General features: G+C 49.1%; 1 protein-coding gene across 1 annotated transcript; it reads left to right on the forward strand.

Annotated features, from left to right (window-relative positions):
• Positions 1-4,644: 4,644 nt before the first annotated feature.
• On the forward strand, positions 4,645-26,008 carry LOC146889889 (aminopeptidase N-like). The gene is made up of 20 exons (XM_087901474.1): positions 4,645-5,370; positions 5,805-5,947; positions 6,027-6,190; positions 7,962-8,088; positions 8,172-8,326; positions 8,482-8,595; positions 8,697-8,840; positions 8,981-9,046; positions 9,155-9,220; positions 10,990-11,165; positions 11,355-11,437; positions 12,040-12,176; positions 12,263-12,318; positions 13,400-13,547; positions 17,871-17,962; positions 20,962-21,072; positions 21,206-21,373; positions 22,079-22,219; positions 22,575-22,656; positions 25,456-26,008. Exons 1-20 carry the CDS (start codon positions 4,700-4,702, stop codon positions 25,603-25,605), a joined length of 2,994 nt encoding a protein of 997 aa, XP_087757600.1. The 5' UTR covers positions 4,645-4,699; the 3' UTR covers positions 25,606-26,008.
• The last annotated feature ends 1,362 nt before the right edge of the window (positions 26,009-27,370 follow it).

Here is a 27,370-nt window from a genome sequence, read left to right on the forward strand (position 1 = left end):
AAGAGGGGAGCTGGCGGGGGGGGGCATGCTATAGGTCTAGCGGAGTGGAGAAAGGAACGTGCCTCCTGGCCCCTTACAGTGTCCTGCAGCCAATTCCAAGGACAAGTATTTAGGGTTGGGCCCTGAGGAACCTCCTGGAAGTTGAGAGGGGTGGGATGGGGGTTCCCACAGGATCCACTCTACCAAATCTCAAGGGGGCAGTGTGCTGGGTGCGGCCCTCCTATTGTGGGCACTCAAAGAGACACTGGGCACATGGGAATGGGGGAAAGGTAGTATAGTAGAGACCCCAAACCTAAATGCTGAGTCATGGCCTTGGGCATGAACTTCCTCTCCAGGCTCCCAGGTGGATTTTTCGGGGGACCAGAAGGGCTGGGTTGAAGGTGAAGGCCAAGTAGGCTGCTGGGTGAGGAAAGCTTAGGAAGACTTGAAAGGAGAGTGGTTGGTGCTAAGGACAGCCTCTTGTGCCAGATACACATTGGCCCCTGGGGATTGCAAAGGCGCAAAAGCACCAGGCTGGGCTGCCCGTCTCTATTTACAAATGAAAAAGATGAGCAAGCTAGGTACAGTGGCACACTCTTGTCCCAGGCAGGCAGAGGCAGAAAGATCAGGAGTTGGAGACCAGCCTAAGAAACCCTACCTGAGGAGGGAGGGCGGGAGAGGGAGGGAGAAGAGAGAGAGAGAGTTAAACAAAATAAGCACACTGGGAAGTACTGATAAAGGGGCCCAGTGCCTCCCAAGTCCATCTCTGTCACAAGCTTTAGGAGTAAATGAACGAAAAGAATCGGGGCAGCAGGCAGGAGGGGGTCATTCATAATTAAGTCGTCTTAGTCTAGGTATGGTATGGGATCACCGCCTCTTCTGGTTCAAGACGATCCAAGAAGTCCTTTGTGCTTGAGAGGAAGAAGCTGGCTCTGTGTGAGGACTGACCCTTCGTGGACTGATTGTCTCTGAGGCTCTGCCTGCGATTGGATGCTTTGTGGCACCTTCCTAAGGGTTGGGAACGGGACAGGACAGACATTGTAAAAGGAGGCCAAGAGCAAGATGCCTCAGAGACTGTACTTCCGGCCTTGGAGATGTGATCGCTCAGACATCCCCCAGATGCCCCAGTGACTAATACACCTGCGGGCAGAGTTCAGCTGCTCATATGCCACCACACGCGTGTAGAGGTCAGAGGACAACCTTGTGGGGTTGGTTCTCTCCTTCCACCTTTACTTGGGGTCCTGGGATCAGACTCTGGCTGCCAGGTTTACAAGGCCGCTGAGCCATCTCCCTGTCCCCCAACTCTTTTATTTGTGTCTCGGTATCTGCGTGTCCGAGTCCTTGTGTGCGTGCAAATGTGTGTGAAGGCCACAGGTGGTCTTCCTCTACCACTATCCACCTATTTATTTATTATTTACTTATTTTTATTTATTTGTTTAGTTAGGTTTTTTTTTTGAGACAGGGTTTCTCTGTATAGCAGTTCTGGCCATCCTGGGATTTCCTCAGTAGACCAGGCTCACAGAGATCCACCTGTCTCCATCAGCCACCTTCGTCCGGCATATTTATTTATTTTTTGTGAGACAGCATCTCTCACTGAACCCAGAGCTCGCCTCTGAGTCCCGCAGACCCTTCTGTCTCCCCCTCGCAGAGCTGGGGTTATGGGTTTGCACCGCTGTGACCAGCTTTATGAATGGGTGCTTGCATTGCTGAACTTGGATCCTCACGTTTGTGAGGCAGGTACTTGGCTGACCGAGCCCCTGGTCTCGTAGCTTTAAGGAAAAGGAGACAGATGGAGAAGGCAGGCAGGACTATTAGGTTTTTATTTTTTTGTTACTGTGGGGTCCCAAGCAAGGAGTCAGTTCTTTTCGCCAAAAGCAGTAACATAGTTCGGTTGTAGGAAGCTCACACAACCTCAGCCCAACCAGGCCCTGCTGGATGATTTGAAGGGAAAAAAACGTGACTGACAGTCACAGGAAACCTTGGGACATCAGTTATTACCCACAAACGTTACTTCCCAGCAGGAATCCCTCTTTAAAAAAATCAATCAGTCAATCGATTATTTTATAGCTCTGGATGGCCTCCAGATATAGATAGACCAGGCTAGCCTTGAACTCACAGAAACTGCCTGCCTCTGCCTCCTGAGAGCTGGAATTAAAGGCTCGTGGCGTGAGACATACCACAGCTATTATGTTCTTGGCTGCTTTCGTGTGGGTGTGTGTACATGCATACATGTGTGCACATGTGTATCTGCGTGTGTGTTGTCCAGCAGTCCACACTGTCTGTCTTTCTGGGTTGTTTTCCACCTGGGTCTCTGAACTGTCCACCTATTTATTTATTTATTACTCTAATTACTTATTACTATGAGGGTCTCTGAAGTCAGTCTTCAAGCCTGAGCAGCAGGCACGATCAACTGAGCCACCTCTCCGGCTTTTCGATGACTTTTTGACACAAGAGCAGGAGGAACAGGAGTTCAAGGTCATTCTTAGCAACACAGCAAGTATTACCATCCCTAGCCTCCTCTGGCTCCAAACTCGGGTCTCTCCAAGCAGAAAATCTCCAATAATAACCTCCGGTTGTCAGACCGACCTCGAGGGTCAGGGTTTTTGTGACTTAAAGTCCCTCCTTGCTCCAAGGATACCAGCAAGGTGTGCATTTGGGAGATTTCAGGGCACTAAGGCGCACCCCTGTGGCTGACTGTGAGAGTAAAGTCTAGGGCGACAGGTGGACTCTCAGGACTTTGGCCAGTTCACTCAGTTGCATACGTGAGCGTGTACCCAACAGATCCATGCGGAGTACCTACCAGGTGCCAGGCACAGAGCCAAGTCTGGGGGCAGAAATAGATAAGGCAGCTGGGCGTGGTGATGCATGCCTTTAATCCCAGCACTCAGGAGACAAAGGCAGGCGGATGTCTGTGAGTTGAAGGCCAGCCTGGTCTACAAGAGCAAGTTCCAGGACAGGCTCCAAAGCTACCGAGAAACCCTGTCTCTAGAAACAAAAAACAAAAAAACAAAAAGAAGGAAAGAAAGGAAGAAAGAAAGAAAGAAAGAAAGGAGAAAAAAGAGAAAAGAAAAAGAAAAACTAAGGTCTTAGTTTAACAAGCCTGAGGTTCACAGTTACCTCTGAATGGAGTAAAAGCCTATGCTGAAGTACAGGGATCTGAAGAGGACATGCATGGTGGGAAAGCCAGTCCCATTGGGGCTGGAGCTGATGAGGGGGTATAATAAGAGTATAATAATATAAGAATCTACAGAAGCTAGTAAGGGTGAGAGTGAAGTCTGTCCAGGCAGCAGCATGCACTGATTGTGCAAGGGCCCTGAGGTTGAGGGGCTAGATAATGGCTGAAGTATTGTGACAGTGTGTGCGTGTGTGTGTGTGTGTGTGTCCCCGTCCAGGGTGAGGGTGGAAAGTGGATAGGCTGACTTCTGCACGTTGTGTGTGGATCCCTTAGGAAGGTGGGGCCTGGGTCCCAGGGAGTGAAAAGAAGGTTTGAAACAGTGGAGTGCAATGGCCTGATGCGTAAGAGGTTTGAGGGTCACTGGAGGAAGCAGGGAATTCCTGAGAACACAGCAGAGTCTGCTGAATGCTGGGAGGAGATAGGGGTGAGCTGCATGTTGGGGTGAGCATCAGTCAGTGTGGCGGTCTGAAAGGCAGGACTGGTGCAGGAGAATGGCAAGGCTATATGTTATGGAGTTGGTAAATGCTCGTGTCTACCCAGGACAGAAAGCAGGGCAGTACTGTGCTAGGGGGAAAGGTCATAGATCTAAGTTTCGAACATGGGAACATAGGATGGCCCATATGCTTCCCCTAAAATCTGCTAGGCAAACTGAGGCGGAAATACTATTATTTACTCATGGGGGACGCTATAACTATGAGAGTGGGGGGAGAAGGAAGGAAAGAGGGAGGGAAGGAGGGAAGGAAGAAAGGAAGGAAGGAGGGAAAGAGAGAAGGGAAAGAAGGAAGAAAGGAAGGAAGGAAGGAAGGAAGAAAGGAAGGAAGGAAGGGAGGGAGGAAGGAAGGAAAAGAGATATATGTTGCTCTCCTTGGGGAATTAAGAAAAGAATTTGGTCAGGAAAGAAAGGGAGAGAATCTGAAGAATGTCCCCACAGGTCCTGACATCTCTCAGGGAACCCAGCACAAAGGTGGATTCAGTGGGTTTTTTTTTGTTTTGTTTTGTTTTGTTTTTTGTTTTTGTTTTTGATGGTATGCTGGGAATTGTCTTTATTCTGCTCTGCCTGTCCTACCTCTTGGGCTGGGTGAATCCTTTGCTAAGTCTCACCTCAATCCTCTGTTTCTCTGTCCTCCATTTGTGCTTGCAGGTGGATCAGTGTCACCAGCCTTCCCCTCTGCCCTCTGAGTGCCAAGCCTGCAGTCTGTCCTTCAGTCCCAGCTCTGCCTGATCCCCCCTGTCCCACTTCTCAGCCACCTGCAGCCTGTAACCAGACAGACACTGTTTGCTCCCAGCAGGCATCCCCCCACATACACACACATACACACATACACACACACACGCCAGCTTTGCACACTGTTTCGTTTCTGATCTCTCCAGAGCCTGGGCAGAGAATATCCCTATCTAAGTTAGTGACCTTCGCCTGAGCCCTGGTTAATATTTGTCCAATCCAAAGACAGTGGGGCTCTGCCCCCTGGGAGATATAAATTGGCCCAGGGCTGCTCTGCTTCTTGCTTGGCCTGAGCCACTCTGAGCTCCCTGCCCACCAGCATCATGGCCAAGGGTTTCTACATTTCCAAGCCCCTGGGCATCTTGGGCATCGTGCTGGGTGTGGGAGCCGTGTGCACGATCGTAGCCCTGTCAGTGGTCTATGCTCAGGAGAAGAACAAGAACGCGGAGAACTCTGCCACAGCTCCCACACTGCCTGGCACTACCACCTCTACTGCCACCCCAGCCACCACCTCTACTACCACGACTACTACCACCTCGGCTACCACCTCTACTTCCACCCCAGCCACCACTGTAAATGAAAGCTTACCTTGGAACCAGTACCGCCTGCCCAAGACTCTGATACCTGACTCCTACCAGGTGACTCTGAGACCATACCTCACCCCCAATGACCAGGGCTTGTACATCTTTGAAGGTAACAGTACTGTCCGCTTTACCTGTAATGAGACCACAGATGTCATCATTATCCACAGCAAAAAGCTCAACTACACCCTAAAGGGAAACCACTTGGTGGAACTGCGAGCCCTGGGTGGTTCCCCGGCACCTACCATCACCAAAACTGAGCTGGTAGAGCGCACCGAGTACCTGGTGGTTCACCTGAACGGACAGCTCGTAAAAGGCAATCAGTATGAGATGGATAGCCAGTTCCAGGGGGAGCTGGCAGACGACCTGGCTGGCTTCTACCGCAGCGAATACGAGGAGAATGGCAACAAGAAGTAAGTTCCCGGGCTATGGGCACAGGCTGAGATAGGGCTGCATCTGGGGATCATGGAAAGGAGGGGCTGGAGCCTTCAGGAGACTTCAGCAGCCCTGTTGCTCATCTGTGGTGGTGGTGGGCAGTTACTGGGGGTACTGTCTTCCAGCCTCTAGGGATGTGGGGTGGAAGGGTTCCTTGGACAGACAGGAATACTGAGAGGAGAGAAAATTGCCTGAAATGACCTCTCAGCTCACACAGGCGTGGAACCTGCCAGGATTTGGATGGAGTCTGGAAACTTTGGTCTCCCATGGCAGCATGTTGACCAGGGTCCTGAAGTTGTTTGGGAGTTGGGTGAAGGGCAGTAAGCAGCTTGGGCCAGCCTTCCATGTACCCCTTCTTTTGTACCCTAAAGATATTCTCCTAGCACCCTTTCTAACACTCTGATTTGGACAGAGTGGTGGCCACAACGCAGATGCAGGCTCCTGATGCCCGGAAATCCTTCCCCTGCTTTGATGAGCCAGCCATGAAGGCTGAATTCAACATCACACTCATCTACCCCACTGGCTACACAGCCCTGTCAAACATGCTTCCCAAAGGTGAGCCTGGCTGCCCTGGGTTTGCTCTGGACTGGAGTGCAGAGCAGGAAGCCCACATGTTCATGTGTCCCATGCCCAGAGAACAATTCCCTTCCGGGAGACCCTAAATGGACCATCACGGAGTTCCATCCAACCCCCAAGATGTCCACATACCTGCTGGCCTACATTGTGAGCGAATTCACTTATGTAGAACTGGAGAACTCAACCGATGATGCTCAGGAGAATTCATCCAATGCTGTTCAGGTATGGAACTGGGTTTTTATGACCTGGGATGGCCCTGTCCTGGCTTGGGGAACCTTCCTAGATCTTCTCAGTACTAGCTTCTGAATTATTAGGCTGTTTAGTCCCAGCTCCGAGTGACACCAGGCACTCTTAAGCACTTCTCAGTCTGTGTTTGGAACTCAGAAATCACAATTCCTCTTCGAAAAGGAAGCTCCTGACCACAGGAGACAGATCTTTACTGTTTTTTTTTGTTTCTTCTACACTATTAGGGATTGAATATGGGGCCTTGTGCATACCATACAAATCTTCTACCTCTGAGTTATATCACCAACTCCTTTATAAAACCCATTTTAAAAATGTGTTTTTAATTATTTGTATGAGTGTGTGCCTGTATGTGGTATGCACACAGGAGTACAGGTGCCTGTGGAGACCAGAAGGAAGTGTCCAGTCCCTTGGAGGCAGAGTTACAGTGGATGTGAACCCCCAGACTTGGGGATTAGGAATCAAACCTGGGTCCTCTGGAAAAGCAGCAGGCACTCGGGCTCTAAACCTCTAAACTCTCTGACTTTTTTTTCTTCTTCTGAGATAGTCTTTGAGTCTTCTGAATATCCTAGAACTCACTCTGTAGACCAGGCTGGCCTTAAACTAACAGAGATCCTCCTGCCTCTGCCTCCCGAGGGCTGGGATTAAAGTTGTGTGCCACTATGCCTGGCTCCTTTTTAAAATTTAAAACAAATTTGTTTTATGTGTGTAGGTGTTTTGCCTACATGTAAGCATGGACACCACTTCCATGCCTAGTGTCCTTGGGGGCCAGAAGAGGCATCAGATCCTCTGGAACTAGAGCTACAAATGGTTGTTACCTGCTTTGTGGGTGCTGGGAACTGAACCCAGGTCTTCCGGAAGAAGAGCAAGTGCTCTTAACCACTGTCTTAGTTAGGGTTACTATTGCTATGATGAAACACCATGACCAAAAAAACAAATTGGGGAGGAAAGGCATTATTTGGCTTACACTTTTACATCTTAGTCCATTGCTGAAGGAAGTCAGGAAGGAACTCAAGAAGGGCAGGAACCTGGAGTCAGGAGTGGATTCAGAGGCCATGGAGGGAAACTGCTTATTGACTTGTTCCTTATGGCTTGCCCAGCCTGCTTTCTTATAGAATCCAGGACCATCACAATGGGCTGGACCCGCTCACATCAATCACTAACTAGGAAAATGCTTACATTTTGCTACAGTCCACTGAGAAATGGAGGCATTTTCTCAATTCGGGTTCCTTCTCTTAGATGACTTTAACCTTTCGAGTTGACATAAAATTAGCCAGCACAGCCATCAAGCTATCTCTCCACCCTTCTGTTTTAAATTTTGAGATAGGGTCCACTAATGTGCCCAGGCTGGCCTTGAATTTGTGATACTTCTGCTTCCAAGTGTAGAGTTTATAGGCATATGATACCATGCTTGGTTTTCTGTTTAATCTGTTTGGTCCCCATCCTGACTTATCAGCGACCTCCAACTCATTGGATCGTGGAACTCTACTTACTCTCCTTGAGATCTCAAACCTGGGGCTGGAGAGATAGCTCAGTGGTTAAGAGCACTGCCTGCTCTTCCAAAGGTCCTGAGTTCAATTTTCAGCATTCACATGGTGGCTCACAACCATCTGTAATGAGATCTGGTGCCCCCTTCTGGCTGTAGACAGACATACATGCAGGCAGAACACTGTTACATAATAAATATCTCCTCTCTGTCTCTCTGTCTCTCTGTCTCTCTCTCTCTTTCTCTCTGTCTCTCTCTATGCAGATTCGAATCTGGGCTCGGCCCAGTGCCATCGACGCGGGCCATGGTGATTATGCCCTGAATGTGACAGGCCGCATCCTAAACTTCTTTGCCCAACATTATGATACACCCTACCCTCTACCTAAGTCTGGTGAGTGACCATGGGGCCTTCATGGGAGGAGTGTTTGGATCCTCACCCATGCCCGCTCGCTCTCACGTGGCTCCCCTCCACAGACCAGATTGCCCTGCCCGACTTCAACGCTGGAGCCATGGAGAACTGGGGGCTAGTGACCTACCGTGAGAATTCCCTGCTCTTTGATCCTCAGGACTCCTCCATCAGCAACAAGGAGCGGGTGGTCACCGTGATTGCTCATGAGCTGGCCCATCAGGTAGATAGATGGCTGTTGGGGAAGCAAGAAGGAGCAGAGGCCTTGGAGTGTTCAGCCCTCACTTGGCCTGTGCCTAGTAGACAGTCAGCCGTGCTTACCTGCTATTGGTGATGGCAAGGCCTGTAAAACTCAGCAGACTCGCGTGTCCCCTGCAGTGGTTTGGCAACCTGGTGACGGTGGCCTGGTGGAATGACCTGTGGCTGAACGAGGGCTTTGCCTCCTATGTGGAATATCTGGGTGCTGATGAAGCAGAACCCACCTGGAATCTGGTAAGCCACCATCCTGGGAATTGGGCCGAGGTGGGAGAGTGGACTGCCTAGGATATACCCCTCCTGGGCCAGTCACCTGATGGCATTTGGGGGCTCTGCAGAAAGACCTGATAGTGCAGAATGAAGTGTATCGTGTGATGGCCGTGGATGCACTCGCCTCCTCCCACCCATTATCCAGTCCTGCCGATGAGGTCAACACGCCGGCCCAGATCAGCGAACTGTTTGACAGTATCTCCTACAGCAAGGTGCTTCTTGGAGGCCCTGAGAGTAGCGGACTGTGGGGAGGGATCTATCCTGCAGGGAACCTCAGCACAGCCGCTGCTCTGGGGATGTCTGTCCCTGGTAGCCAGTTTGGCCTTCTGAGCTCCCTCTCCCCATATCCCAGGGAGCCTCAGTCATCCGGATGCTGTCCAGTTTCCTGACAGAGGACCTGTTTAAGAAGGGCCTTGCAGTGAGTATCGCTCCAGGTGGTGCCTCGGCATGGCGGCTTTTCCCTTAAGCACAGTCCTCCACAGCCCTGGGGACCACCCAGCCCTTACCAAGGTTTGTTGTTCTACAGTCTTACCTCCATGCCTTTGAATACTCCAACACCGTCTATCTGGACCTGTGGGAGCACCTTCAGAAGGTGAGTAACATGCCTTCTCCACTAAGGCCCTAAGGCTCAAGGTCCTTGGGGACAGCATGCCCAGCTCCCTGTTTGCCAGTCAAGGTAAACTGTTGGGAGCCTCAGTCGTTCGTCTATAAAATGGGTGTAAAGATGAATCCTTAAAGGCAGTGGGAAATGCCCCTTCTCCCTGTTCACTTCAAGTTCTTTTTCTTCATTTTTTTTTAGTGGGTTCTCTTCAGTTGGTTCTCTCAACTTGTTTCTGAGGCAGGGTCTTTTTTTCTGCATGAACAGTTGACTCCCTGTCTCACTTACAAGTGCTGGGATTACAGATGCTTGCCAACATGTTCAGTTTTTTTTTATTATTTTTTTTTTGAGACAGGGTTTCTCTGTGTAGCCCTGGCTGTCCTGGAGCTTTCTCTGTAGACCAGGCTGGCCTTGAACACAGAGATCCTCCTGTATTTGTCTCTGCCGCATGTCCTACTGGCCTGTGCCACCAGAGCTGGTCTACTTGATGTTCTTGCTTAGACAGATCATGGTGGAGCTTGTGGGATCACTTAGTGCTGAGAACATGAGCTTCAGGGCACCTATGCCCAAACTACTACCTCTATTCCCCTTCCTCTTCCTTATCCTCCTTTTCCTCTTTCTTCTGCGAGAACTTTGGCACCAGCCATTTAACTAACTCAGCACTCACGGCTGCCCTGTGCCCTGTGGCCCTCCCTACCTGGTACATCCTTGCACACACCAGCACCTTGGATGCAAACTCTGACCCTCTGTCCCTCCCTGCCTCACATTCCATCCCTCAGCTTCCAAGCCCTCCTGTCTTCCCCAGAGGCCCCTCTCCTCCCTGTTTCTCCTTAGGGCTGGAGTCCACCCTGCACATGAACCCGCATCACTTTGCCTCCCAGTCTTGTGCAGACTTTGCCCACCCCTCCTCAGCCCCACCCATCTCTCCTCATCAGTGTTTCCTCCTGATTCCTAGGGCCCTATCATCCTGCCCAACCACTCCCTGGCTGGGCCCTGTCCTTCTGGGCCCCAAGGCCATCTCACTGGGGAGGGAACGTCACGGAGTCACAGTTGGGCAGGTTTCAGTCCCCCCTCTCCCTACCCACAGCCTGTCTATTAACCACCCCCCATTTTGGCAGCTGTCTGGGTGGGGCTCCATTGGATCCTTCCTCCACCGCTTGCCTTCCTGCCTTCCAGCAAAGCTTGCTCCCCTTCCCTGTCTTCTGTGGCTCCAGACTTCCCCTGCCTCAGCTTTCCCTTTTGACAGCCACGCCTCTGCCCGGCTTTCAGGGATTCGCAGTTTTAGTTACTAGCAGATGTCTTTGGCTTTTTGCTGTGACTATAAAAGCGGTGCCCATGCATTTGGAAAAGGATGAAAAAGACCCAAGAAGACAGTAAAAAGGGCTGTGGCACCCCCATTCCCTCCTGTTGGGGTACCTTTCCTCCACACCCCACAAGCCCTGTCCCTTGCTCCTGCCTGTAACACTGGGTACTGCTTTATCTCTCTCTGTTCACATCTCTAAACATTCAGAAGGTGCCCTGACCGTGGGTCACACCCAGGTGTGTCATCAGTGTGGCGTCAGCTAGAGGCAGAGAGGTTATCCTCCAGCTCACTCAGCACTGGGCAGACAAGGAGAAGCAGCACTGGATGGGATGGGGTCCCTTGTCCTCCACTCCCCTGCCCTGTATTAGGGGCACCATAGGCTTAGGCTGGCCATAAGGCTACCTGGGCGGTAGGCACAGGAGGACGATGGTTTGTCAGCCACACTGTGTCCCTCGAACAGGCCGTGGACAACCAGACAGAAACTAAACTCCCAACCAACGTGAGTACCATCATGGACCGCTGGATTCTACAGATGGGCTTTCCCGTTGTCACTCTGGACACCACTACAGGAGACATCTCCCAGGAACACTTCCTCCTTGACCCTGAGTCCACTGTTACCCGCCCTTCCCAGTTTGAGTGAGCACAGAGGTCACCAAGGCTTGGGTCCCAGGGAAGGGTGGACCACAGGAAGGGGATCATGTCGGGTCAGGAGCACGGTGACACTTGGGATCGGTGTTGGGACATCTCTGGGCACCTGAGGGGGTACCCATGGTGTGCCCAAGAGTTGCCATCATCACTGACTGGCCTCTGGGTCTCTCACTGCAGCTACACTTGGATCGTGCCCATTCCGTTTCTCAAAAGTGGAGGGCAGCAGCAGGAGGAGCCCTACTGGCTGGAAACCAAGCAAAGTAATCCAGTCCTATTTTATCTGCTGGCTCCTGGCCCATGTTCTGGGAGGGGAGGGGGTTATGGGAGAGCTGAGGGAAGATTACCTTCACTATTTCACTCCACAAATGGAGCTGATGTCTTTGTTTCCTTTTCACCTTGCTTCTGTGTAGTCTTGGGCAAGTTACCGACCCTCTCTGACCTTTATTTTCTTTTCTATCAAAATTCTTGATTACATCTGCTCCATTGAACCGTGTGAGAATTCCAGGATGGAATTCCCGTGAAATGCTTAGGAAAGTGATTGGCAGGTACAGTTATCTGCCTTATATGACCAGGCACTGAAGAGTCGAAGGTGAAGGCCAATCACAGGCAGCAGAAGGAAGGCACACAATTAGAAACATTCAGGAACTCTCTGACAATCTACTGTAAAATCTGACTGGGATGACGGGATGATGGGTCAGGAATCAGGATCAGGTTCCATGCAAAGGCCCAGAAAGTGAACTGTGTCCTACACAGGCTACCCGTGGAAGTTGTCTAGGTGAGGTAGAGGCTGAGAGGAGGCTCAGGGTCCTTCATGACCTTCTGGCACACTCCACTCAGTCCTGCCCTTGGCCCTGCTCCGCAGGCCAGAATGATGACTTCAAGACCCTTGGAGCCAATGAGTGGGTCTTGCTGAACCTGGGTGTGACGGGCTACTACCAGGTGAACTACGATGAAGGCAACTGGAGGAAGATTCAGAATCAGCTGCAGTCAGACCTCACTGTGGGTATCTCTCCTGCCCTGCCCCCATCATTCCGCAGGGGCTGCCCCTTCCTGTAAGCCCAGGGTCACACGGTTTCCCTTTCTAGGTTATCCCTGCCATCAATCGTGCACAGATTATCCACGACTCCTTCGACCTGGCCAGGTGAGTGCCCTCCTGGCTGAGGCAGAAAGAAGCCTGTGACTGGGCCTATGTCCCCGCTGCTGTTCTAGATGCCCACCAGGTGCTGCGCCAGGGGCCCCTAGAGCAGCTTCCTGGGGGCCCCACATGGCCGTTTTATGGAGAAGGGTTTCGGCAGCCTAAGAACACCTTACTCCAGGTGTCACAGCAGCCACACACAGGCCCGTCCTGCTCTACCGTCCACTTCCCACCCACGGCCCCATATTTCCAGAGTGCTGTGTGCACACCAGACCTACACTTGGTGCTTTTTTAAAAATTAAAAAAAAAGTCTGGGCTGAGCAGGACAGAGCGACAGAGCCTGGTCGCAGTGATGTTTATTGAACGCATTCTTTGTGCATGGTGAGGTGCTGAGCTCTTTGACATGAGTGACGCTCCCCAGAGACATCTGTGAACCCAATGCCCACACATGCCTAAGCCAGAAGAGGGAGGCAGGGTCCTGCTAGAAGGGTCTGAAGAGATGATGACTCAGTCAGTAAAGTGCTTGTCACTCAGCATGAGGACAACCGAGTTCAGACTCCCTGAGCCCATAAGAGCCTGGTGCCGCAAAGTACTATAGTAGTGTGCCGTGACCCTAAGACTGTTGGGGAGAGGCAGGTTCCTGGGCTCATTGGCCAGCTGGCCTCTTGGACTCAGTGAGTTCCGGGTTCAGTGAGAGACCTGCCATCTCAAAAAAATAAAATAGAGAGTATCGGTCATTGAAAAAATATGATGAAGAGGCCGACGTTGGCTTCTAGCCTCCACATTCATAGAAACATTCATAGAAACATACCTACAAGCACAAACACACACACACACACACAAATAATTATCATAGTAAAAACTAAACAAAATAAGGATAATATACGAGAAAACATGACTGGCAGTAGATTGAGGTGGGGCCCAATTGGTGGCACCACAGAGCACCTGTATCACCCCTTCTCCCATGGAAAATATGAAGGTGTCAGGGGACCCAGGCTTAGGTGTGTCCTTGAGAACCTGAGCTAGGGTCCCCAGGGTGTAGCTGGGTTGGGTGGGTGCTGACCTGAGCCTTCCTGTTTGTCTCCAGTGCTCAAAAGATACCCATCACTCTGGCGCTGAACAACACCCTCTTCCTCTACAACGAAACAGAATACATGCCCTGGGAGGCTGCCCTGACCAGCCTTAACTACTTCAAGCTCATGTTTGACCGCTCCGAGGTCTACGGCCCCATGCAGGTATGAGTTGCTGACTTCCAGTGTCCGAGTTAGATCGCTGGGAAGGAGCATTACCTGTCCAAGCTCTTTCAAGAAAATAAGTAGGTGTGGGGAAGATGACAGAGTCTGGAGGATCTAGAAGGAACAGGCGCAGAGAAGGTTAGAAGAGTAGACACCCCACCATGAAGACAAGATCTGCACATTGGAAATATGGGAAGTTAATGCTTTGGGGAGGCCTGGAGAGGACATTGCACGGGAAGATAAAGGCCTGTCTTACCAGCCAGGTGCCTTAAGCAGCTGTTACTAGCAGCACTGGTCTGCTGAGGTGTGGATCTGGCCACTGCCCATCCTCCCAGGCTGGCAGTAAGATACTGGTCTTACAGGTTTTGACAGGTTCGTAGCGTGGCTTAGCTATGTGGAGATCCCACTGGAGAGACCAAAGACGCTCAGAATGAAGTCACACCCATGGGATGTTCACGGCATCCTTCATAAAAGAGCAAACAGCGGGTAAAGGAATTGTTAATGCGTCTGATAGCTGGGATTGGCTGAGTTACACTGCGATGCTCATTTGGTGGAGTCTTAGCTCTGTAGACCACATTTAAGAGACTTGTTGTTGGGATTTGATTGATTGTATATGTGTTGCGCATATTGTGTATGCGTGGAGGTCACAGGTCAATACCATTTTGGCTAGCCTGTGTTTGGCCAATACCTGTGTCTGTCCACTCAGAGCTGGGCTTCCAGGCATGTGCTTATATGGGATCGGGGATTTGAATTCAGGTCTTCATGCTTGGGCAGCAAGCACTTTAGCTCCCTCCACCTTCTTGTTTGGGTTCACTGACCCTGCAGCCCAGTTCCCAGCCCTGGGATTGCGGGTGTTGGTGATGTGTCTCTGTGTGTTCGTGCGTGTGTGTGTTTTGGAAAGTGAACTAACTCATGTTTGCATGGCAAATCCTTGATTAACTGAACAAACTTCCTAGCCCAGTTTTTGGTGGTTGTTTTGTTGTTATTGTTTTGCTTGTCTCTATTTGCTTGTCCATATTTTAGATAGTCTTTGTTGCTTGGCCTGGAATTCTTTTTTTTTTTTTTTTTTACTTTTCTTTCTTTCTTTTTTTCAATCTTTGAAAGTCATTATGGAATCTTTAAAATTTTTTAATTTTTAACTTTTTAAAAGATGTATGTATGTATTTATTTATTATGTATACATTGTTCTGTCTGCCTGTATGCTTGCACACCAGAAGAGGGCACCAGATCTCCTTATAGATGGCTGTGAGCCACCATATGGTTGCTGGGAATTGAACTCAGGAGCTCTGTGTGTATGAATGTTTCTCCTGTATCTTTGTTTGCATACCATGTGTGTGTCTGGTGCCCAAAGAGACCAGAAGAAGGTCTGGGACCCTGGGGCCCCTGGAACTAGATTTACAGATGGTTATGAGACAACATGTGGGTGCTGAGAATCAAATCTGGGTCCTTTGGAAGAGCAGCAAGTGCTCTTAACCTCTGAACCATCTTTGTTGCTGTTATTATTGTTTTCAATTAAAAGTAACCCACTATCGGCTTAGGATAGCAAATGCCTATTTTGGTAAACGGAACTTTTTTGTGCTTGCCCAGGCTCCTCTCAAACTGGTGCTGTAGCACAATCACAATACCAGCATGCAGCATACGCCTGGGGTCTGGATACCCTTCGGAACCAGCTAGAGTGTTATGTTGCCACCTGTGTTCCCATATCTAGGAAGGCTTTGTGGACTGATCCCGTAGGAGGGGTTGGGCCTTTCCTGGAGTCTTCTGCCACTTCCAGAACTGCTGCTTGGGCCATACACTAGGTCTTCTACTGACTGACTGGCCGTCTACTTCCTGAATCCCATGACTCCCTTGTCTATTTTCTCTCAGGGAGTACACGGTCTTAAGAGTTTGGAGGAGGATTTGTGAGGGTAGGTTTTCTCAGGCAAGTTGTCAGGAATGTCTTTTGTTCTGCTTTCACACTGGGCTGAGAATTTATCTGGGTTTGGAAAGTCTCTGAATTGGAAATCACGACCCAGAATGTCTAAGGTCTTGATCTGTTGACACCAGGATTCTCGTGTTACAGTTGAAAAGTCCAGAGCTTTTGTCATTTCCAGTTCTTGGTATGTGACCAGTTTTCCTTCCTGGAAACTTCTGGGCTCTTGTAGCAGTCCTGGTGGGCCAGTCTGGGTCTCACCAGCTTGTACACAGATGCGCTGTATCAGAACTATTTTACTGTCCTTCTGAAATTCTTCCCTGTCTGTTGTCCATTTACTGTCTTTCTGGAAGTCTGAGTAATTGCACTGCTTTCTCTTGCTTTGGCCTGATTTTTATGTCCCTCCTACTTTCCAGCTTGGGGACTCTTCACTCTCCCCCAGGGAGGGACCCCTCAAGTTTGCCTCTCTCATTGCTGTCCCGTACAGGGTCTTCACGTCTCTCTTGAGGACGATTGTTACCGGGCTTGTGGAGTCTCCTTTTCCCTCTGTTGACTTGTTTCCTCTGAGCTTTCTGTTTGTTTTGGTCTCTTGTCAAGTTGGAGGCTGAGAGGCATTTTTGGATTTGAGGGTGAGGCAATAAACAGTGACCCAAAGCTGTACCAGAATTGGAACAAAAGGGTGTGGCAGTGCTAGCCCTTATCCCAGCACTCAGGAGACAGAGGTAGGAAGATCTGAGTGTGAGTTCAGCCTAGTCTACAGAGCAAGTTTCTGGCTAGTCAGGGCTACATAGTGAGATGATGATGATGATGGTGATGATGATGATGGTGGTGATGGTGATGATGATGATGATGGTGTTGATGATGATGGTGATGATGGTGATGATGATGACGATGGTGACAATGGTGATGATGATGATGGTGATGATGGTGATGATGATGATGGTGATGATGATGATAAAGACAATGACAGAAAGGGATTGGAAGCACCCTAAAAAGGTGAAAATGGCCATAGGTCCTAAATGTTCTCTCAGGATTGTCTGGTGTCCCTGGCATGGGCCTCTGTTGTGTGTAGTGAAGTTGGCAGCGCCTACTCATACTCTTGGGGGACAGAATGACAACTGATGGAAACCTCTATCTCTGACCTCCTTGTAACCCTTCTCACTGTGTGTGTGCCCAGCACCCCCAGCCTCTCTGGTCTAGCATCTCCTGTGAATGAGGGCAGGTTGCCACTGGACACAGGAGCCAGGCTGGAGTTTGACTTACAGACTTGGATTCCAGTTTCTAGTACTCAAAGCCCTAGTCTTAGCTCAGGTTTTTAAATTTTGAGCCTCATTACAGCAAGTTCTTTTTATGTTTTCTTCTTCATTTTCTCCTTTCTTTCTTTCTTTCTTTCTTTCTCTCTCTCTTTCTTTCTTCTTCCTTCTTTTTCATTCTTCTTCCTCCTCACTCTTCCCCTTCCCCTTCTCCCTCTCACCCTCATCTCCTTCTCCCTCTTCTTCCCTTCCTCCCCGCTCCCCCTCCTCCCCCTTCCCCTCCTTCTCCCTCTCCTCACTCTCCTCCCTCTCCTCACTCTCCTCCCTCTCTTCCTCCTCCTTCTCCTCCTCCTTCTTCTTTCTTCTTCTGCTTTTTTGAGAAAGAATTTCTCTGTGTATCCTTGTCCTAGAACTTGCTATGTAGACCAGGCTGCCTGTCTCCCAAGTGCTGGGATTAAAGGTGTGTGCCACCACTGCCTGGCTAACAAGTCCTTTTCTGCAAAAGCTTGGTGGGCAAATCCTTCATCTCTGCCAGGCTGGGCCTACCTCCCTCCTCCCTTCCCAGTGGCCCTGTGTTGGGATCACAGCCACCACTAACTCTCCTGCAAGAACAAAGATGTTCTTGGGGAGGGGAGCGGTTGATCCCTTTTGCCATTGAAGAAGGGCTTCAGTGTGTCACAGAAGCCAGTCTGCCACATCAAATCAGAATCTACAAAGGAATTTAATAACAGTGTGGGGCTGACATGAGTCAGGTAAAAAAAGAACAGTGCACAGAATTAGCACAGCTAAGAAAGGAATGCAAGAATAAGAGGAGATGAACTTGCTTGTTTAGAAATTGTAGTTTGGTATGTCCACTGTTTAGGTTTGTTTGTTTGTTTGTTTGCTCATCTGTGTTCCCTAAATTGCTCACAGTAAGATCAGGAAAGGAGACCTGGTGTTATAGTCAGAAACAGGGATGGGTGGATGACGTGGATTAGGACTAACCGGATTTGAGGAGAAAGAACACCAATTCAGTCATCTGAAACCTAGACTGAGGTGCTGGCCTTGGGCGCAGCCTGACCTCTCCCTGCCTGCCAGTACCCACTCATTCTTGCAGAGGCTGCCAGCCCAGGCAGGTGGACCTGGATCCTTGACACTGACCCTACATTCTCTCCCCAGAAATACCTGCTGAAGCAAGTCACACCCCTCTTCAATCACTTCAAAGCTGAAACCAACGATTGGACCAATCGCCCAGACACGCTGATGGAACAGTAAGTGTGACTTTTGTGAGTCCGGACGTCCCACATGACCTGAGAGCTAAGAACGCCACCTGGAAGTGTTCTCTGGATCCTTCCATGTCTGACCACCAGCCAGGGAGAGAGCCTTCCTAAGCTCAGGGAGCTCTCTTGAGAACCCACCTGGCCTGTGGGCTCTTCTAGTGTTTTGGGTTTTGTGGGTTTCTTTGTCATGGGGTCTTATGTAGCCCAGGCTGGCCTGGAACTTTTGATCCTCCTGCCTCAGGCTCTCAAGTGGTAGAATTACAGGTGGGCATCACCACCCTCAGTTTGTATGTGTTGGGATCAAATCCGGGGTTTCCTGAATGCTGCAATGAAGCATGAGGGCCAGCTTGTTGGGGTATCTGTCCCGCCCAGTACCCCACAGCAGGCAGGCCCCAAAGAAAATCACACACAGGACTCCATAAGATTATAAACTGATTGGCCCATTAGGTCAGGCTACTTATTAGCTCTTATAACTTATGTTACCCCATTATCCTTATCTATGTTAGCACATAATGGCTCCGTACCTTTCTCAGCTGGGCAAGTTACATGCTGACTCTTCAGTGGTCTTCGCAGGAGTGGCTGAGGAACCCCTGCTTCCCAGAATTCTCCTGTTCTCATTGCATCACCTCTACTTCCTGTCTGGTTTTCCCACCTATACTGCCTGCCTGGCCAATCAGCATTTTATTAAAACATGATTGACAGAATACAGACAATTTTCCCACATCATTTCCCTCTTTTTTTTTAAACAAAGGAAAATACCCATAGTCCATTTGTTGGGAATGTGGGCGTAGTATTTCAGGCTACTTCCTGCTGGTTGGGGGCGCTGATAATCTTATGGGGACCTAAAGAAAATTTAGAGTTAAAATCAAGTCCTGACTGGAGTATCCTGTGAGTCTTGATCATCTCAGGCAGTAGTCTTGAATCTGTTCTGGATGTAGAACTCTGTCATCTGGGCCATCTGTTCCTGTCGGAGATTTCTCAGGTGGCCTCCCTTGGTCAAAGATGATTTTTCTTAACTCTGAATAAATCCACAGTCTCTCGTTTTCTGTGGAAACAAAAGCAAAATCTCTTCTCCAAAGTAGCATATCTTTTGACTTCAATTTTGAAGCCAAGGTATTTTCAAAATATCTATATTGGATTAATTCAGCAGCATTTATAAACAAAAGTCTTTTAGCAGCTGTTGCTCCTTCCTCAGCATTCAAACAATTCAAAGAGAGCATAATAACATACAGTATCAAGATTCTCTGTGTATTTTCCATCTTTATTTTAACCTCTATTTCTTTTATTATTACTTTTTGAGACAGTTTCTCTGAATATCTTTGTCCTGGAATAACTCTGTAGACCAGGCTGTCCTTGAACTCACAGAGATCCTCCTGTCTCTGCCTCCCCAGTGCTGGGATTAAAGGTGTGTGCTACCACACCTTGAACTTACAGAGATCTGTCTCTGCCTCCCAGGCATTGGGATTAAAGGCGTGTACTACCACACCTTGAAGTCACAGAGGTCAATCTCTACCTCTGTCCCTTGAAGTCACAGAGGTCAATATGCCTCTGCCTCCCAGGCATTGGGATTAAAGGTGTGTACCTCCACACCCTGAAGCCACAGAGGTCACTCTACCTCTTTCCCTTGAAGTCACAGAGGTTAATGTACCTCTGCCTCCCAAGTGTTGGGATTAAAGGTGTGTACCACCATACCCAACTACTCTCTTTCTTTTTACTTTAAGAACTTTAACTTTTATCCTGCAAATATTTTAAACACACTGCAAACCATTTAGAGGTTTTCTTCCTCTTTGAATCTCTCTTTACTGTATATCTTCTTTTTTTTGACTACATAAGCCTTTAATTTACAAAGCAATATGGAAAACCGTGGCTTTGAAGGCTAGATCCTTAGCTTTCCAGCCTCATGGCTGAGATACCAGAAAGAGCTGTGTTCACTGCCACAACTCTATGGCGTTTCAAGGTCCTTGCTAGCAAGCAAGCCGCAGCATTCTGCTCACAGACCACACTCAGTCAGACTGCCTGCCTGAAAAAGTCAGAGTTTGCTCTGGCAGGACAGCCCAGAAAGCCAGCATTTTAAAACGGCACAGCTTTTTTCCTGCTATGGCTGAAAACTGAAAAGCATGCATTCAGCTTTTCATCAACACCATTTAAGTGTTTTGTGGCAGGACCTCTTTAAAGAGCTGCAAGGTTTTGCAGCTAAAGCTGAGTCAGGAAGCCTCTCTTAGATGAGAGCGCTTGCTTGCCTCTAGCAAGCAGAGCAGACCCGAGAAATTGCTGCCACCAAGAAGCCATGCTTTATTCTATTCTTTTTCCAAGCTTTTTTAAGCTTCTGTGGATTTAGTTATCCACGTCTGGGCGCCATATGTAACATGAGGGGCCGGCTTGTTGGGGTTCTGTCCCACCCAGTACCCCACAACCGGCAAGCCACAAAGAAAAATCACACACAGGACTCCATAAGTTTATAAACTGATTGGCCCATTAGGTCAGGCTACTTATTAGCTCTTATAACTTATGTTACCCCATTATCCTTATCTATGTTAGCACATAATGGCTCCGTACCTTTCTCAGCTGGGCAGGTTACATGCTGACTCTTCAGTGGTCTTCGCAGGAGTGGCTGAGGAACCCCTGCTTCCCAGAATTCTCCTGTTCTCATTGCATCACCTCTACTTCCTGTCTGGTTTTCCCACCTATACTGCCTGCCTGGCCAATCAGCGTTTTATTAAAACATGATTGACAGAATACAGACAATTCTCCCACATCACTGCAATCGTCTACAAACTGAGCTACCTCAACAGTCCTAACTTCATTAACAAAGACTCAAACTGAAAGCTAGAAGCTACCTTGGGAATCCAGAAATCACAGGCAGGAAGAAAGCAGAAAAATTCCCAAAGAGTCGGGTGGACCAGAGTTTTAGGGCCCTGGCTGTGTGGTGTTGAGAGGTCTTGGTGGGAGTCCCGGCAGGATGTGCTAACCACATGTCACCCCTGGGACAGGTACAATGAAGTTAACGCCATCAGCACGGCCTGCTCCAGTGGTCTCCAAGAGTGTAAGGACCTGGTTTCTGGACTTTTTAGTCGGTGGATGAGGAATCCTGCTGTTAACCCGTGAGTGTTCCCCGGCTCCTTCCCTGCCTGTCCTCTTCTGCCCCTTGGTCTAAATAGAGGCCCTGGCCAGTCAATGGCTACTCCTTGCTCCCTATTCTCCACTGATCCTTTGCTCCCGACTCCCCCACGCCAGGATCCACCCCAACCTTCGGTCCACCGTCTACTGCAATGCTATTTCTTTCGGCGGCGAGGCTGAGTGGGACTTTGCCTGGGAGCAGTTCCGGAACGCCACTCTGGTAAACGAGGCAGACAAACTCCGAACAGCCCTGGCCTGTAGCAGGGAAGTGTGGATTTTGAACAGGTGAGGACATGGCCCCACAGACTCAGCCAAGCCTCCATGCTCCTCTTCCTACAGCCTAGCAGCTTTGTGCTGGTGAGGGCAGAAAAGCTCAGATGCAAAACAATTAATAGCCCAGTGACCACAGGCTTAGTAAGTGCCTGAGCCAAGACTGGAATACAGGGTTATGGTCAGGGTTGGATCCCTAACTCTTAACTGCTGTGGGCTCTTTTGTGAGCATCAGGGCAAGGTCTCCTGCACCTCAGTGAAGTCTCTCCCACCCTGGTAGCCCTCACCTTCAAAGTTCCAGAGACCACTGCTAGAGATTGTTTCTGATCCACAGGACACTCATGACCCCTAGACCCATTAGTGCACCCTCAGTGTTAGTGACAAACCATTCAACTGAGTCTCGTTTCATGTCAAAATGAGGAGCGGCCACCCCCTACCTGGTGTGAGGGCTGCAATGGCTGGAACTTCTTCCTTCCTTCATCTGTTCTCAGGGAGTTGTAGGGCAACACATGCTTGCATGGCCAGTGACCCTGTGACCCTGTGACTCAGTTTCCCACCTGCAGAGGGAGGTAACACCCGGGTTGTCCCACAGCCCTTCACACATCAAAGGGATGTTGAGCCATGCAAGAGGCAGTGATTGGGTGTGAGACATCAGGCTCCCAATCCTGTATCATGACACCATAGTTCTCAAGTAGTCCCTATGCTTGCCTCCTGCTGCAGGTACCTGAGTTACACTCTGAATCCTGAGTACATCCGGAGGCAGGATGCCACCTCCACCATCATCAACATTGCCAGCAATGCAGCCGGGCAATCTCTGGTTTGGGACTTTGTCCGAAGCAACTGGAAGAAGCTCTTTGAGGAGTGAGTCTGATTGGGGTGTTGGACTACCAATGGCCAAGGCTGGGGTTGCTGGGATGATCCGCACACCTCCCCATCCCTGTGCTGGACTTTCCCACCTAGAAAACTGCAGCCAGGGAAAAAAATCTCCAACAGGGACAAGAAGACAGGGACCTACAGCCTGAGCTGTGTTCAAGACTTGGCTTCTGCATGTCCTGGCAGGGTCTCTTTGTGATCTTGGGGTGTCTATTTTGTTTTGTCTCCATGTGTCTCCTTCAAAATGGTTGTAAAATTCTATAGTTCTCTGACACTCACAGAGAATGCCCCCCTAGGTCTCTGCCCCTCCACTGCTCACACTCATCCTTCCCCCACCCCACAGCTACGGAGGAGGATCTTTCTCCTTTGCCAATCTCATCCAGGGAGTGACCCGGCGCTTCTCCAGCGAATATGAGCTGCAGCAGGTAAGGACCAGATCTGTCCCATCCCAGTTGAAGGTGGTGGCATCCGCTCACAGAACAAGGGCCAAATAGAGATTCTTTGTATATAGTAATGTTTCCATTTTTTAAGATTTATTTATTTTATTATGTATACAGTATTGTATCTGCCTGCAGGCCAGAAGAGGACACCAAATCTCATTACAGATGGTTGTGAGCCACCATGTGGTTGCTGGGAACTGAACTCAGGACCTTTGGATGAGCAGGCAGTGCTCTTAACTACTGAGCCATCTCTCCAGCCCCTAATGTTTTCATTTTCAAAAAAAAAAAAACCTTGAATTTTAAAATTTATTCATTGATTGATTTCCTAGGCTAACCCTTAGCTCCTAGCCTTAGTCTTCCGAATAACTAGGATTGTATTTCTAGATTCCTTTACCTAATAATTGAGTTGCAATTCATGTACCATAAAGTACCATTTTAAGTGCTTTCTAGTATATTTGTAAGATTGTACAATTAGTCTTTGCCACCAGCTCCCCAAAGAAATCCTCTAGTTGCTAGCAGTCCCTCCTCATTTCTGTCCCATCCCCCCAGCTCCTGGCACTCACTCATCTACTTCACTTTTGCATTTCATAAGATAGAATCATAAAATTTCATGACCTTTTTAAAGTGGAATTATGTAATATGTGACCCTTTCGTGTCGGGTTTCTTTCATTTAGCATCTCAGGTTTCAAAGGTTTGTTCCTATTGTAAGATGCATGGTTCCTTTGTATGACTGAGTAGTATTCCATTGTGTAGATGCACCACGTCTCTTCCTCCATTCCTCAGCTGATGAACTTTTCAGTTCTTCCCATTTTTTTTTTTTTTTGGCTTTTATGAGCAGTGCTGCTGTGAACATTTATGCACGTAGTTTTATACAAACACACGTCCATTTCTCCTGGGCATATTGCTAAGAGTGGACTTGCTGGGCCATTGCTTTCCTTCACGTTTAGCTTTTTTGAATAAATGGCCAAAATGTAGTCCGGAGCAAATTTACTGTTGCAACATTCCTGCCAACAGTGTAGGATTGTTCTAATTTCTCAGCATCTCTGGGCATTGTTATGGTCTTTTCTGGACAAATAATGAGGAGAGCTTACTGGCCGTCGGCATATCTCCGGAATAGCTTCTATCCCTGTCTCTTGCCTGGTTTGAAATTGGGCTGCTGCTGTTTTTATTGCTGTTCTGTGACCGTTCTCTGTGGATTTTAACACAGCTGCATGGTTCGCAAACATCTCCCTCCATTCTGTGGACTGTCTTTTCACCTTTGACACACACATATTTCTATTTTGTTTTGTTGAGATGGTCTTACCATACAGCGCAGGCTGGCCTTGAACACATGATCCTCCTGCTTCTGCTTCCCACTTGCAGAGACTCTTTAATTTTTATGAAATTCAGTTAGTTTGATATTTTCCTTTGCTTATACTTGAGTGTCAGATCATTGTAGGCCTGTGTGTTTTAAAGAGTTGTATTCTTTTGTTATACATAGGACATTTTAAAAAGTGTATTTGTGGTGCTGGGGATTCAACCCAGGCCTTGACATGAAAGCAAGCGCTCTACCACTAAGGTGTACCCCTACACCTTTGGTTTTGGTTTTTTTGTTTGTTTGGTTTGGTTTGGTTTTTTGTTTTGTTTTGTTCTGTTTGTTTTTGTTTTTTAATTTTTTAAGACAGGGTTTCCCTGTAGCTGTAGCCCAGTCCTGGAACTCACTCTGTAGACCAGGCTGGGTTCGAACCCACAGAGATCCACCTGCTACTGCCTCCCGAGTGCTGAGATCAAAGGAGTGTGCCATCACACCTGACTCAGTTTTCTTTAACACAGCTTAAATTTTCTGGTGCTGTTCTAATGGGACAATCATGTCGCGTCTCAGGTTATCATGGCTGTTCCTAGGTGTACCGTTGATGTTGTGGATTATGAAACCTTGCTAAATTATCAGTCTCACAGTTTCCTTTTATTTTTTCTGGTGCTGGGGTTGGAAGTGAGGGCTTCACACATGCTGGGCAAACTGTCGGTGAGAGGTAGCTTAGCCTGAGTTCTAACAGTTCTTTCGCGGATACCTTAAGATTCGGTGTATATTGTGAATGAATAGTAATAGTCTTCTAGCTGGGCAGTGGTGGCCCATGCCTTTAATCCCCCGCATTCAGGGAGGCAGGGGCAGGCAGAGCTCTGTGATTTCAAGGCCAGCTTGGTCTACAGAGTGAGTTGTAGGACAGCCAGAGCTACACAGAGATAAACCTTATCTCGAAAAACCAAAAAACAACAACAACAAAAAAGTCTTCTACCCCACTTCAGTGATGAGGGTCTTGATCAGGCTTAGCAAGTTCTCTGCTCCTGAGCTGAACCCCCCTGTACCCACTTCTTTGTAAAAAAAAAAAAAAAAAAAAAAAAAAAAAAAAGAAAAAAAAAAAAAAGTTACTTAGGCATTGAAGGCACTGGAGGGTCAGAAATTCCCGCAGCTGCTGCTCCTTTGTGGCACCTGTTTCATTTGCTCTCTACTGGGTTGAGATTCTTCAGCTGAAAGTCAGGGCCAACTCATTGGATATTGCACAACGGAGCCCGATACCCTCTTTGCAGGGCTCCACCTGGGGCTGTGATTTCCCCATTCTGTGTAGAGACTACTTCTAGCCCCACGAAGTGGTGAGGGATTTAGCTCCTTATACAGGGAACAAGATACGGTCTCCCTCTCCAGGGACCTGTGAGTCGGGTGAGAGGCAGAGGACTGGGAAGCCCCTCTCCTCTCAGGGCTGAGTTTTTGAGAGCCAGCCCAGACCTGACGCTTTGTTTTCCTGGCAGCTGGAGCAGTTTAAGGAGGATAACCAAGACACGGGCTTTGGCTCGGGCACCCGGGCTCTGGAGCAAGCTCTGGAGAAGACGAAAGCCAACATTAAGTGGGTGAGGGAGAACAAGGACATGATATTCCGGTGGTTCACAGAAAACAGCTAGGAATGAGACCTGGACCTGAGAGCCGCTTGGTCCCTGCGACACCAATCAACTCTCTCAGCAATCTGTGCAGGGTCTCTGTCAGCGCGCCATACACCAGCATCCTACCCTCAAGGACCCGGTGGAGCCAGCCTTGCTCCTAACCGTCAGGCTGCTCTGGCACCGCCCAGCCCTTGCCCCTCATGCCAACTCTGCCCCAGGCCCAGGCCTCTGGGGCTGATCTCAGGGAAGCCCAGCTTTGAGGCCAGATTAACAAGACTTTACTGGACCAATGGCCGCCCAGATAGAGTCATCCTGCACACATTACCGCTTTCCCCCACAGGACCCAGAACCAAAGAATCAACAGGGCACCAAGATCTATATATATTTTTAAGAGAAAAATGTAAATAAAGAATTTCTAAATTCAGCTCGCAGACTTATCACTCACGGTTGGGGGGGTGGAGAGGGGAGCTGGGGGGGGGCGCATGCTATATGTCTAGCAAAGTGGAGGAAGGAGCGTGCCTCCTGGCCCCTTACAGCGTCTTGCAGCCAATTCCAAGGACAAGTTTTTAGGGTTGGGCCCTGAGGAACCTCCTGGAAGTTGAGAGGGGTGGGTATGGGGGTTCCCACAGGATCCACTCTACCAAATCTCAAGGGGGCAGTGTGCTGGGTGCGGCCCTCCTATTGTGGGCACTCAAAGAGACACTGGGCACATGGGAATGGGGGAAAGGTAGTATAGTAGAGACCCCAAACTTAAATGCTGAGTCATGGCCTTGGGCATGAACTTCCTCTCCAGGTTCCCAGGTGGATTTTTCGGGGGACCAGAAAGGCCGGGTTGAAGGTGAAGGCCAAGCAGGCTGCTGGGTGAGGAGAGCTTGGGAAGACTTAAGGAGAGTGGTTGGTGCTAAGGACAGCCTCTTGTGCCAGATACACATTGGCCCCTGGGGATTGCAAAGGCGCAAAAGCACCAGGCTGGGCTGCCCGTCTCTATTTACAAATTAAAAAGATGAGCAAGCTAGGTACAGGGGCACACTCTTGTTCCAGGCAGGCAGAGGCAGAAAGATCAGGAGTTGGAGACCAGCCTAAGGAAATCCTACCTGAGGAGGGAGGGCGGGAGAGGGAGAGGGAGGGAGAAGAGAGAGAGTTAAACAAAATAAACATACTGGGAAGTACTGATAAAGGGGCCCAGTGCCTCCCAAGTCCATCTCTGTCACAAGCTTTAGGAGTAAATGAACAAAAAGAATTGGGGCAGGGGCTGGAGAGATGGCTCAGCGGTTAAGAGCACTGACTGCTCTTCCAGAGGACCCCGGTTCAATTCCCAGCACCCACATGGCAGCTCACAACTGTTTGAAAATCCAGTTCCAGGACATCTGACACCTTCACACTAATGTACATAAAATAAAGTTAAATAAACCATGAAAAATATTAAAAAAAAAAAAAAGAATTGGGGCAGTAGGCAGGAGGGGGTCATTCATAATTAAATCGTCTTAGTCTAGGTATGGTATGGGATTACCGCCTCTTCTGGTTCAAGACGATCCAAGAAGTCCTTTGTGCTTAAGAGGAAGAAGCTGACTCTGTGTGAGGACTGGCCCATCGTGGACTGATTGTCTCTGAGGCTCTGCCTGCGATTGGATGCTTTGTGGCGACTTCCTAAAGGTTGGGAACGGGACAGGACAGACATTGTGAAAGGAGGCCGAGAGCAAGATGCCTCAGAGACTGTACTTCCGGCCTTGGAGATGTGATCGCTCAGACATCCCCCAGATGCCCCAGTGACTAATACACCTGCGGG

Source organism: Myodes glareolus, chromosome 24 (genome assembly GCF_982192425.1).
Source record: "Myodes glareolus chromosome 24, mMyoGla1.1, whole genome shotgun sequence".
Taxonomy (NCBI): domain Eukaryota; kingdom Metazoa; phylum Chordata; class Mammalia; order Rodentia; family Cricetidae; genus Myodes; species Myodes glareolus.